The 13,248-nt window shown below is 41.1% G+C and overlaps 1 protein-coding gene across 2 annotated transcripts in view; it reads left to right on the top strand.

Moving 5' to 3' along the window:
* Positions 1 to 9,635, top strand: part of LOC138492737 (zinc finger protein 268-like) — a 106,656-nt gene extending 97,021 nt beyond the window's left edge. For both annotated transcript variants that reach the window (XM_069620113.1, XM_069620114.1), the window contains one exon: positions 229 to 9,635. In XM_069620113.1, the coding sequence (XP_069476214.1) occupies positions 972 to 2,972 (2,001 nt within the window). In that variant the 5' untranslated portion in view covers positions 229 to 971 and the 3' untranslated portion in view covers positions 2,973 to 9,635. The remainder of the gene's footprint in view (positions 1 to 228) is intronic.
* The last annotated feature ends 3,613 nt before the right edge of the window (positions 9,636 to 13,248 follow it).

The raw sequence follows: 13,248 nt of genomic DNA, 5'->3' as shown, positions 1-13,248 counted from the left end.
AGACAATGTTGACACCTGTACAGGATCGCTAAAAGAATGTTAAGGCCCAGCAAAGACAAGTAAAAATGAATAGATGTAAGCCATTTGCTTTTGTCCCAATTGGCACGAGGGATTACATAACCTAGAATTGACCTGGCCAAGAATGCACTATTTTCGAGCAGTCCTTGAATGTTATTGCAATGTGCTATTTAATGAGTGGACAAATAATCTGTCACTTTTATTCAACAGGTGACTGAAACATGAACAGAAAAGCAATAAGGTCATTTGTCAAAATAATCTGACTCAAAATCACTGTGAAAATATTTCCCCAGAAGGAAGTGAACCTCTGCCAAGCTCTCTGATTTAATCTTTCTCAATACCTACTTGTCAAAAACTGTACATCTATAAAACTACAAATTCTAAACTGTGCTTCTGTTGTCAAATACATTACATTTTATTTTGCCAAGTATGAGCGGTCTCATGTGAATTGGTTGCCTTTTTAAAAGTAAATAAAGCACAAAGGTAAACGGGAATGCAGTTCAAGTATTAATCATAGGAAAACATTCACTCAGAAGAAACACACTTGTTATTTAAAAGATAATGCAAATATGAGAAACATATCTTCACTCTGCAACTGAGAAATCCATCAGGTTTACATTTGATATAAGACTTTGGGGAAGACCACAATCAAAATCTGTTTTGTTTCCTAAAGCCTCAGTAACTTGGATATAGTACCTTATCAGTGTGGTACCTGCTAAAAAGAATACATAGTCATAACTTCAGCTGGATTCACTGAAAGGTACTCTGCATGGTACATGTTGACTTAAGTGAAATGTTACAGCACAACTTGTCTATAGAGGTGAACAAATATGAACTCTAAAAACAAACACGCCTTTATGAAATGTGTAAGTATAAGGAAGTGTACTTTTAGAAAGTAATATTGACCATGACCTAAATTATCTTCTGTCTCCAGCTTCAAGTATTTACTTGTCATGGAACATTTGCTCAACAAATTCCAACCTGGAGACACTAAAACCCCAGGAAAATGTTATCGCTGCTCTGAATGTGAGAAAAGATTTAGAAAGAAAAAGCATTTAATTGTGCATGAGAGAATACACACTGGAGAAAAACCTTATCAGTGCCCTGAATGTCAAAAAACATTCACTCAAAAAAGCACTCTTGCTGTTCATGAGAGACAACACACTAAAGAAAAACCCTATCAGTGCTCTGAATGCCAAAAGAGTTTCAGTCAAAAAGGACATCTTACTATCCATGAGAGACAACACACTGGAGAAAAGCCATATCAGTGCTCTGAATGTGAAAAGTGTTTCCGTCAAAAAGGCATACTTGCTATCCATGAGAGACAACATACTGGAGAAAAGTCCTATCAATGCTCTGAATGCCAGAAATCATTCAGTCGAAAAGACTGTCTGGCCTTACATATGAGACAGCACACTGGAGAAAAACCGTATCAGTGCTATGAATGCCACACAAGTTTCAGACACAAAAACACTCTGGTTCTACATGAGAGAAAACACACTGGAGCAAAACCTTATAAATGCTCTGAATGTCAAAAAACATTCAGCCAAAAAAGCCACCTGGTTCGACATCTGAGACAACATACTGGTGAAAAACCTTATCATTGCTATGAATGTCAAAAATGCTTTAGTGAAAAGCGAAGTCTTGTAATACATGAGAGAAAACATACTGGAGAATACCCTTATGAGTGCTCTGAATGTCATAAATTATTCAGTATTAAAGCCAAACTGGTTATACATGAAAGAACACACACTGGGGAAAAACCCTATCCCTGCTCTGAATGTCAAACTTGCTTTAGTGACAAAGGCAGTCTAGCTCAACATGCGAGAAAACACACTGGAGAAAAACCTTATCATTGCTCTGTATGTTCAGTTGCATTTAGTTACAAAGGCAGTCTGATTCGACATGAGCAAACACACACTGCAGAAAAACCTTATCAATGTTCGGAATGTCAGAAAAGCTTCAGGCATAAAATGTATCTAGCTGAACATGAGCGAACACACACTGGAGAAAAACCTTATCAGTGCTCTGAATGTCAAGCACGCTTTTGTCACAAAAGCAGTCTGTTTGTCCACAAGGCAAAACACACTGGAAAAAAACCTTACAAGTGCTCTGTATGTCAAGCAAGCTTTAGTCGGAAAAGCCAACTGTCTGAGCATGAGAGAATACACACTGGAGAAAAACCTTATCAATGCTCTGAATGTCAGAAAAGCTTCAGAAAGAAAATCGATCTGGCTCAACATGAGCGAACACACACTGGAGAAGAACCTTATCAGTGCTCTGTCTGTCAAGCACGCTTTAGTCGCAAAAGCAGTCTGATTGCACATGAGGCAAAACACACTGGAAAAAAACCATACACGTGCTCTGCATGTCATGCAAGATTCAGTCAGAAAAGACATTTGTCTCAGCATGAGAGAATACACACTGGAGAAAAACCTTATCAGTGCTCGAAATGTCAGAAAAGCTTCAATCAGAAAAGCCATCTGTCTCAACATGACAGAATACACACCGGAGAAAAACCTTATCAGTGTACTGAATGTCAAGCATGCTTTAGACGCAAAGACAGTCTGGTTGTACATCGGACAAAACACACTGGAGAAAAACCTTATAAGTGCTCTGCATGTCAAGCAAGATTCAGTCTGAAAAGTGGTCTGTCTCAACATGAGAGAATACACACTGGAGAAAAACCCTATCAATGCTCAGAATGCCAGAAAAGCTTCAGGCAGAAAATCGATCTGGCTAAACATGAGCGAACACACACCGGCGAAAAACCTTATCAGTGCTCTGAATGCCAAGCACGCTTTAGTCGTAAAGACAGTCTGGTTGTACATGAGAGAATACACACTAGAGTAAAACCTCATCAGTGCTCAGAATGTCAGAAAAGATTTAGCCAGAAAAGGCATCTAAGAGTACATCAAAGGAAACACATTGGAGAACAACCTCAAACGAGCTAACGTTCATTCACCAAAAACAAGCTAAGTTGCCATGAAAGAACATGTAAATAGTGAGTGTGAGTAGGACAGAATTACAGAGAACATAGATTTTAATATCTGGGGGAAATGTAATCCCGCTTTGTAAAAAGAATGCAACTTGGTCATTCAAGACAAAATCACACGCATGGCTGTTATAGAGCTGCCAGTCCACAGTGATGCCATGCAGTGCACATATGATGGCAAATGGTGATGGTATACTGAATCCAAAAAATTTGAAGAAAGCAGCAGATGTAGCCCCTAGTTCAGCATTATTAAAAAAAGGTATGTCTTCAACACCATTCGTAGAGGGTGCAACCTACGCACTAAAGTGAGAACCTATCTTTGGCATAATGCAAATACTATAAGGAGTATCTGCAGCAGATCTTAGTGATTAAAGCTGGCGATAAAGCGCTGATTTCCTGAATCTCGATAGGGCCTCATTTTTATAATTTCAAGTGTGTAAAAACAGATCAAACTCGTAGAGACAAACCCAATTCAATCGATTTTGGAGGTGAAAAATGCTGCACTCTAAAGTCTGTCTCAGGACCTTCAGACAGTAGGATTTGTGCAAGGTCGTTAAAAGTTCTCAATAAGGTAAAATGAATAACTGCCTTCTTAGAAAGATGAACACCCCAACTCTAACCTCTGGGTTGGATGAAGTGGTTGCAAGAGCACTAATTCTTCAAAATCAGTAAACTCTCTGCTGTAGTTTTAGCCATAGTAAATGGTGATGGCTCCACAGCAGAAGCTAGAAATGGAATCTTTGCACTGAATATAGGAAGATTAAAAGGTGTTCTGTTATGCTTCTTATATCCTCATAAGAATGGTGCAACAGCATTGGACAATACTGTGGCTGGACTAATATAAGATGTGGACTGGAGTATAAAACTTGAGCGAGCTGCCTGGAATCTTCAATGTAAAGAACACAGGATGAGGAGAAATATACAACAGTTGTATCGCAGTGGCAATAGGAGCTTAACATAAAGCATCAAGGAATGAACAGAAGCCACGGATCAAAGCAGGAGCAAAGGCAAAATACAGAAGAAAGAACTGCCTCTTCTAAATGATTAATAGTTGTAATATCTACCCCTGATTCTTTGGATTTGTGTTGCCACTTTACAAACTGTCATCTGCATGAAAGTGACAATTCTGTAATTATCAAAGCCGTAAACAATAGAGACAATGTTACATTTATAAATGCAAACAATTAGTTCAAATGTGCATATCTTACATGCAATTTAGTAACTGACTTAATTGCTATATTTGCAAAAAGCATGCTGGAATGCTGATGACCAAACTTTGCTTAGTTAATTTCTCTCTTGTGGCTAATTGCATTGCATGGTTGACCAATTCTGATCCTGTTGAAAAATGTGAATCTACAACACGAGAGACATACATGCATCTTTAAATTGTTTTTGAATAGTCCATGGAGTTGCATTGAGAGTGTTATTGCCATTATTGTGTAATTTGAATGTAAGACAATGTAGCCAATTTTATATTCCTTAATATTAACAAATGACAAGTTTATTAATGCTTGGAGCATTTTTTATGAATGCGTTTATGTCAGAAAAATCAGTTAATGAGTCTCATTACGAATGTGGTGGTTATTCTAAGGTAAATCTGCTGAATTACAGTCAAACTTGATTACCTTTACCACCACCTGGTCCCGTGGGGTCACCACAGGATTGCAAGTGGTGGTCATTCTCTACTTTTGAAGGGGTGGTAATTCTCTATTCTTGGAGTGGTGGTAATTCTCTACTTTTGGGGTCCATAAGACTCCAAGTGGTTTTTTGGCAGATTTACCACCGGCAGATTTACTGCGCAGTAAATACACTGACTTTTGGGGGTAACGTGAAGGATTTACCTCCAACAACAAGCTAAAGGTGATTTAACAGCTTTTCCTCCAAAAAACAGCAGAATTAAAAGTGTCTGTAACGGAATTACTGACACTTTTTTCCCACACCGCCAATCTTGAATAGAGGCCCAATGTCCTTTAATCTCAGTTCATAATTAACTCATTTATGCCCACAGCATTCCTACTGTATATTCTATATTATGACACAATTTTATTTAGTTTGTTTTGTAAGGTTATACTGTAAATGTAGTAAGTAATCTTTTATGGGACATTGTCCCAAAATAAAGTATATTGAATGGAACGGATGTGTCAAGGTCCCATTAAGCAAGGGAGAGCCACATTGGAATCTATGGCATGGCTATAAGGAAAGACTATGCTGGATCTTGTAGTCAGTGACTGGCACAGTGGAGCCTCCGTCAGGGGTTGTAAATACAGGGCAAAGGCATCAGAAGTAAAGCGAACAACAAGCAGGACACAAATGTAGACAGCAGATCTATCTCTCACCCTGGAACAACCCCTAATGGTATGGGAACCTTATAAAAGACTGGCACTTACACAGATACATTAATTGACAGCAGAAACTGAAAACTATCTGTCATGAAGCAATACTCTTCGAAACATCTGAAGGAACACTGAATGACATTGCAGTGCAATACCTGAACATTGGAGCTATGCATTCCTAACAGCACCAGGGAACAGAATTATGTTACAATACCTATGACCTAAAAACTTGATAGAGACACTGAATAAAAGACTATGCACCACCCAGGGAGAAGCAAGCAAATGCTTCCAGCTGGGAATAAGGAGCTTCTTGCAAACAAGTTGGAAATTAGGCGATTTCAAGTGTTATGAAGAGCATAATTAGTAAATTAAGCAGACTGAAGTCTTGTAATGTATGATTGCAAGTGCATAGGATGATAACCCTCCCCCCACCACCCTGGTGACTCAACTCCAACCCCATCAATCTCCAACTGAAACACACCTGATTTCTTCCTCCTCGTTCTACATTCAACTCTACCCTCATGCCCATGTTCTGGCACCCCCAACCCCCGATAACTTGCGTTCACACATAAGGAAACGTATGGAATATTTATTTGTTATTGTTCATTTGTACCGTGCTTTAATAACAGTGAGTGGTTTCTAAGCGTGGGATTAGGATTGAAACCTGTGTTGCGCTGTGTTGTCTTGCTTCCAAGACAAACACGTTAGCCCCTGAGCTATCCTTCCTCCCTTCTTTCTTGTCCTTCCTCCTACCTTCCTTCTTTCATGCCACCTATGTAGGTGTCGCCCTCACTTTTGCTTACTCTTCCCAAATTACAATACTGCCCTCCTCCGATTCTCATGGCTCCATCAAGTTATTTATCCACCCTCACAGCTCACTGTAAAATAGATCCCCTTTCCTTCTCACAACCCTTTATACTTAGCCATTCACCTGCGCTCAATTTCATACCCGTAACATGCCTCATTCTGGCACTCACATGTTTCATTCAACCTTTACTTTGTTCAGTCTTTCTCCTCATATTTTCTGCATCCACATCAACTAATTTCACTCGACCCAACCTGGGTGGGCATGTCTGTGAGTTTCCTTTCCTCCTTCATCAATTCAAAAGACTTAATCCCTATTGCAGCATGCAGAGACATCCTCAGGGCACCATCTCTCTTTCACAGCCTATATCCTCCCCCCAGCCACACACTCCCACCATCCATATTGCATCCAGTATACTCCTATTCACTCTTTCCACAGTCCTGTTGCATTCTGGGTGATTCAAGGCCATCCTCTTGTTTCAAATCCCATGCTGTACCAAATATTCTAACATCATCTTCCTCACAAACTGGCTACCATTGTCCATCAATATGTTACCAGGATACCCTTACCTTCCAAGCACTTTTTCAAAGAATCCTACAATGGTACTCATACCCTTTTCCCGCATTAACTTTATCTAAATCCAGTATGAAAACCGATCCGCCAGTATCACAATAAATCTTCCCTGACCATCTCCAATGTCTACACGCCCTAAAATAACCAATGCCAGCTCATCTAACACCGTGTCACATTTCCAACTCCACTCAAACGCTACACATCTCTCAGAAAATAGCACATCTCACAAACCTCTCGTAAAATTTCTACCATGTTGGTCAATGGGTGTCTCTCTACCACCACACATTTATCCAACTGCGTAAGGTCCACACACAACCGGATCTCCATTCTGTTTTCTAGCTATCACTTATGGTGACACCCACTCTTCTGCATCTGTTCTCTTCATGTTTCATGCTGTCTCTCAAAACTAGATGAACAGGCCGCAGCTTTGATGCAACAGGGTGCTCTTTTTTTAACACAATACAATGCACCAATTCACCAATGCACCAATTCCTGGAGCTTGCAAATTACATTTCTTTGAGCTTCCCTATATCGTCTCTCCTCCTTTATATGTTATTGTTTGTTTCATACACTCTTTGACAGCTCACTTCCACATGTGGTATCAATATTGCATCTTTGCACATTTACTTAGTTGTGAATAACTGCTGGCAGCATTTTCTGATGCGGTTGCTATGCTACATTGTGTGTTCACAAAGTCCTTCCTCCGTGTCTATGGTGGCCGGCAAACGTCACTGGGTCCTTTCTTATAAAGCGGACCTCTGCTTTACAGGTGCAATGGAGCGTAATTTGTTTCCTCAGTGCGTCTCACTGCCATTTGTGCCCTGTGGCTCAGTGCTACTCACTGATATCAAGTCTTAACTAGTCTCCCTCCATGTAGGTCCAAAAGGTAGCAGCAGGATGGCTACCTGAATTCCACCATGTGTGGGCTTGCTGCTCCACCCGTTGCCAATGCTATGAAGCACGGAATAGGGCAGGTAGGCAGAACAAAGTCTTTTAATGTATGATTACAAATACATTGGATGAGAATGTCCCCACCCTGGCGACTCCACTCCAACTCCTTCCCGACCGATCTCCAGCTGATACACCCCAGAATCTCTCTGCCTTATTCTCTGTGAGGTCCTCTACATTCCACTTCACTCTCTTGCCCATGTGCCATCACTCTCTGATAACTTGCATTCACCCACAAAGAAAACTATGTAGCACAAGACAGGCTTCAGACTGGAGAAAAAATAGCTCACAACCAAAGCATCTGTTGGGGAGCACATCCAACGACCCCAGCATGCAAGAAAATATGAGCTTTGAAATTCTTTGTGAAAAAGCACACACAGCATAAGGAAAGCAACCCAATGCATATGGAATTCCCTGCGTAGGCCCAATGATGCACTAGTAACCATGCATAAGTAAACAGTATCCCTGAGTGACAAGTAAGCCATAAAGGGTAGACCTTAAACCAGAGTATAGCCACATATCCTTAGCAAGTATAGTAGCATTAAACCTTAGTCAAGAAACCATTACTTGTACTCATAATGATAGCAAATGACAGTGGACTTTTACACTAATTGAATGAACAATGCAAGTATGCCTCATGACACATTCAGGCATCTCAGAAGCATAAAAAGCCTTGTAGAAACCGAGCTCAGGTATTAAGCATGTTATAAAAAAAACCAATACAAATTAAATAAAAAAAGAATTAAAAATCCCCTCACAGAGAATATCAGCCAGGCTTTCGCAAAGAAGCACACATGCACAAAGCTGTAACTTCCCACAGCAAGACTGAATGCCATGCAGTGATTGGTCAAGGCAAGTAGGTGAACACATTCTGAAGCCTACATTTCGGTACTGAGGTCATGCAAAAGCAACAAAGAAGTAACAGAACTCAGAAGAGACAAACACTGAACATGGATTGGCTGAGACACATCAGTTTAGCAGCATTCCCAAGCATTTGTTCAAAAGATATATAACTTATATTCCTAGTCATTACATCGAAACATATCACAATGAAGGCCATAATGGGACAACAATGAAACAATGAGCAGAGTGTGCATGCTGGGGAAGAATGACCAAGGAGCAACACTGCCCTCTTTGGGAAAAACCTCACTGGAAGAGATCCAATTGTTAAGATGGGAACCATACAGAATATCCTTGCACATAGAGTAGAATTAAGTAGCTACCAACAACTTTCATGGAAACTTATGAACAACCCCAACAGTGCAAACACAACATTAGCGAGAAGTATGTTTATAATATTGCAAGGTACATACATATATTCACATCATTGTAAGAGATTGAAGTTTGCAAGCACCTAAGCCTCCAGCTCATAAGGTCAAAGACAGAACAAATAAAATCATGCACAAACTATGAGAAAGGAAGGAGAATTGAGTAATGTTTCCAACAAGGAGTTACAATATTGAAATGACGAGGAACAGTTCATAATGATGGGAATGGTTAGATGGTGCTAAACGATGAGGTCTTTGCGAATAGGATGTAAAGTTATCATTTCATTGTCATACTGTCACATCTCACACAGTGATTGGCTGAATTCTATTCTCTCACTCCACGAATACTCCTCCTGGAACAGCCAATCAAATATTAATTCTAGAGTATACAAATAATAAAGCTTAGCAGCCAATCAGCATAATGGGAAGGAAGTTGATCTCCATGTCAATTAAACTGATGTCTTGACATGGTCACTGGGGTACAATAAGCCAATAGGGCTAGGTATTTTATAGATTCACTTATAGTACAGATGACAGTGGCCTATCGCAGGCTGGGGATTTGTGAATAACTTGTAACATTTGTTGTCTTTTCTGATATTTACTATAAATACATCCATTATCCGAAGCCATTTTGAATGTCTGTTTGATAATTCCCCAGACCGGGCTGTCTGTGTAATAAACTTTTGTTTTTCTCATATCTCGTGCATTATTTCTAGCTCATTGGATTGATTTCTATTATTCGGTTTTGGGACTTGACATATTTGGTGGCACGTACAGAGATCCAAATCTTTTCCAGACAGCTGTGGGCTCCTCTGCCGCACTCCTGGGCAAGCAAGGTCCACCTGCATGGAGCAGAAGACTGCACAGCCCACGAGGAGGCAGCCAGCGCCAGGGTTACCCAGAGGCTTGCCTGATCGCTTCAGGCCTCAGCGCACCCCCCACAGGTGTAGGCCATTGTGGGGAGAGGCAGCCCCGGAAGACTTTGGAAGATCATAGTAAGCCAGTGCACCTGATCTGAGAATTGCAGGGGGAGAGTGAGTATAAGAGTATAAATGTGGAAGTAGAGTGAGTTACGGTGCGAACCACATAGACCTTTTGCCTTGTTTTTTCTCTTTCTTTTGTACTAGACACTGAAGAGGGTTCCCGTTGTGAGCTGCTTTTAAGTGAATTGTACAGATCCCTCAGTAGAGGAGGAAGGACAGCGCTGCTTTAGAAATAAGAGTGGGAAGTCCTGCACTAGCAAGAATTATACCCTCAGTCCACGGTAAGGGATGAGAGGTGGACAATCAATTGTGTAAATAAGTGTGATTTTTCTTGCATTATACAAAATATATATCTATATATATATGCAGGTATTGGGTGATCAGAGGCAACTGGTTGATGTAAGATTTTGAGTGTGATTGGGGTGGAGATTGCACATGGGAGGGCGTTGTGGTTTTGGTAATTTTGTTTGTCACTGTGCTTTGATGCTCAAGTTTTGTTTTCTTCAGTGTTTTCTTGTGTTTTTGCTTAAGAGGTAGCTCAGGAGTGTGCCATAGGGGGCAGCCCTCGTAGGTTGCATTGACAATATTGTTTTGATCTTCTGTGAGGGAGGGGCCTTGGCCCTATGGTAGATGCTTAGATGTGGGCAGCAGGGGAAATATAATTAAAATTGCATAAGGCTGTGATAAAAGATGTAAAAGTGAAATGGCCCCTGAGGGACGCTCGAATGTGGAAACAAGGCACAATCACCACACACGAACTGATACGCCAGACACGAGGTTGTATTCCCAAAATCTAGGGTTTATTGCAAAGTAAATAGTCCCAGTTGGCCAAATGGTCCCACGTCCCGCGACGTGTGTCTAACAGACCTCGGGGGATGCAAGAGAGCGAGAATCATACATCAGTTACATACATACAAAATGAGCATCTTACAATCAGTAATGACACATTCGATGCCGCCCCTAATTCCTTCCCTTTGAATTGGAGGCAATGATTGACCATAGTGACGAATATGACACCTTCGACCATTATATTTAGCAACAGTTTATAATCTCGGAACTACAGACACAAGTCTTTATTTTAAAGAACACAACGCTTCTGTTTTCGTGGACAAGCTGTGCGTAGGGGGATGGCACATTCCAGGCCTTGCTATCTACTGATTTCTATTCACGCGCTCTAGAGGTCAGCTTACTCTCTGGGGCCTCACAGTGCTCAAGAAGGGGGGGGCCGCAAAGAAGAACATAATTTAAACCTTTTAATATTAGTTTTGTACATTGCTATTCTTCTAGGGAGACTCGCTGGCATCTGTGTACTGATTAGAATGCCTTGCTCCTCGCCTCCAAGGATACGTGAGGGAGGGAACCGGGCATTTCTGTCTGGCTTACAGCTTTATGTTTCAACATGCCTTTTAACAACCTTGGACCATTGAAGCAGATTAATATCTCAGCAAAGCAGTTTTACATGAGGCAAAGAGGCAGCGTTAGAGAAAACGAAGAGAAAACAAAATGGCGATTTTGGTCATCTTAAAATGGCTCCACTCTAGTTAAGCTAATGACTATATAATGACTAATAACTATATATTCTTAACACTGAAAATGAGGCGGTTGGTCTTCGGCCAACCAAGTATCCTACATTGCCTTCCGTTCGAGGGGCATCTAATTTTTCTAGACTGACAAAAGTAGAAACTGAACAGCCAGAGCAACAGGATATAGAGTATGAATCTGAGGTGATTGAAAGCGCCGACGAGCAGGAAGAGAGTGAGGAGAATTAGGAAATTGAAGATCAGGAAGAAAGGATTCCAACAGAAAGAAGATTAAGACTTCAACCAAGAACAATGCCAGTAGTTAGAGGAAAGAAAAAGGCTAGGACACATTAAAACCGAAAAGGGGGAGGCAGTTCCCATTAATACAAAAGGGGGTAGCCAGATCACAATACATACCAAGGCCCCATATGGATGAAAATAATTTGATAAAGACCCTACCACCCCTCACAGTAGGGGCAGGCAAGTGGATCAATGCATTAGAAAAAAACAGCAGGGGCTACTCTAGCAGTAGGATATATGAAAGGTTTAATAGCCAACTGTCACTACTTGGGTTTTGTTACACAAAGTACGCTGAGACCAAAAGGGAAGTTGCATGCGGTTATTTATTTATTTCTTAACATTTATTATAAGAAGTCCAACACTCTGGCAGCAAAGCAGTGGTTACCTCATCCCCTGCCCCAGTTCCCCAATGTTAGTCCATTAGTTTAGAGGTCCTGGTACTGACTGTTATGGTTATGGACAAATCCCACGGTGGCAGCGTTCCACTTATGGGGTGCCAAGGGCGAGAGCATGGTATTTTTGATTAGACATCCAGTAAAAAAAATACAATCCCTGTCCCCTGGGCTCCACAGCGCCTCAGAAGGAGAGCTGATTTTGACAGGTGGGTAGGGGGATTGTGCAACAAAGGCATTTAAGCATTTTTAAAATGCCTTTGTTGTACAACCCTCCTTCCCTCCTCTTTCCACCTATTGCCAGAATCAGCTCAACCGACCAAAACAAACTAACACGCACAAATACATTCATACAGCAATCACTCTATCATTCACACGAGCATCCATCACCATACACTCACGCATAGCACAAGCATACACATGTTGAAATAAAAAAAAAATTGGGCCTGCATGTGGGTGTTGAAACGCCCTGCTCAAGGCTGCTCTGTCCGTTATGTATGAGCTGCCAGGCTCGGACTGGCCAATAGGTCAATGCCTGTAACAAAAATGCTAATGCGGGCCAGTCAAAATGGGCCACATTTTTGGCTATTGTGGGCCCGTTTGATGAGCTACTTCACTATGTAGTTAGTCATATTGACCATTGTTGCTGAATAAATATTCTTTAAATATCACAATTTATTTACATTTTAACACAAAGCACCCCCTTGGGTCCTATTGAAATAGTATGTGCCTAAAGGAATGAATATCCATTTAAAACTGCAGGCCACTTTTTCATTGGTGCCTGAGCCGCCCCTGCCCATTTCTGCCAATCTAAAAAAAACAAATGTTTTTTTCTTTTCTTTTTTACATTTCAAGCTGGGATCTCACAGCCCCCCAGGGATGCACCCGCTGCCCCCTGCGGGGGCGCGCCCCACAGTTTGAATACCGCTGGGTTAGAGAGTCATGCATACAATGGAGCTCCACTCAACAACTCTTGAGCCCATGTGTGGGATGCATTGAGAAGGACATACCGAGATAGACACAATGAAGGTGCTATTATGGCGCGCACAATGAAACGCGATGAGGAACCTGCTTTGTATATTCAGTCCATCCAAGAAATGTGGCGTGAAGAGA

This window comes from Ambystoma mexicanum, chromosome 10 (assembly GCF_040938575.1).
Source record: "Ambystoma mexicanum isolate Mex_15411 chromosome 10, UKY_AmexF1_1, whole genome shotgun sequence".
In the NCBI taxonomy this organism is placed as follows: domain Eukaryota; kingdom Metazoa; phylum Chordata; class Amphibia; order Caudata; family Ambystomatidae; genus Ambystoma; species Ambystoma mexicanum.
The sequence above is the reverse complement of the archived record's forward strand: the minus strand, read 5'-3'. Positions and strand labels throughout refer to the sequence as shown.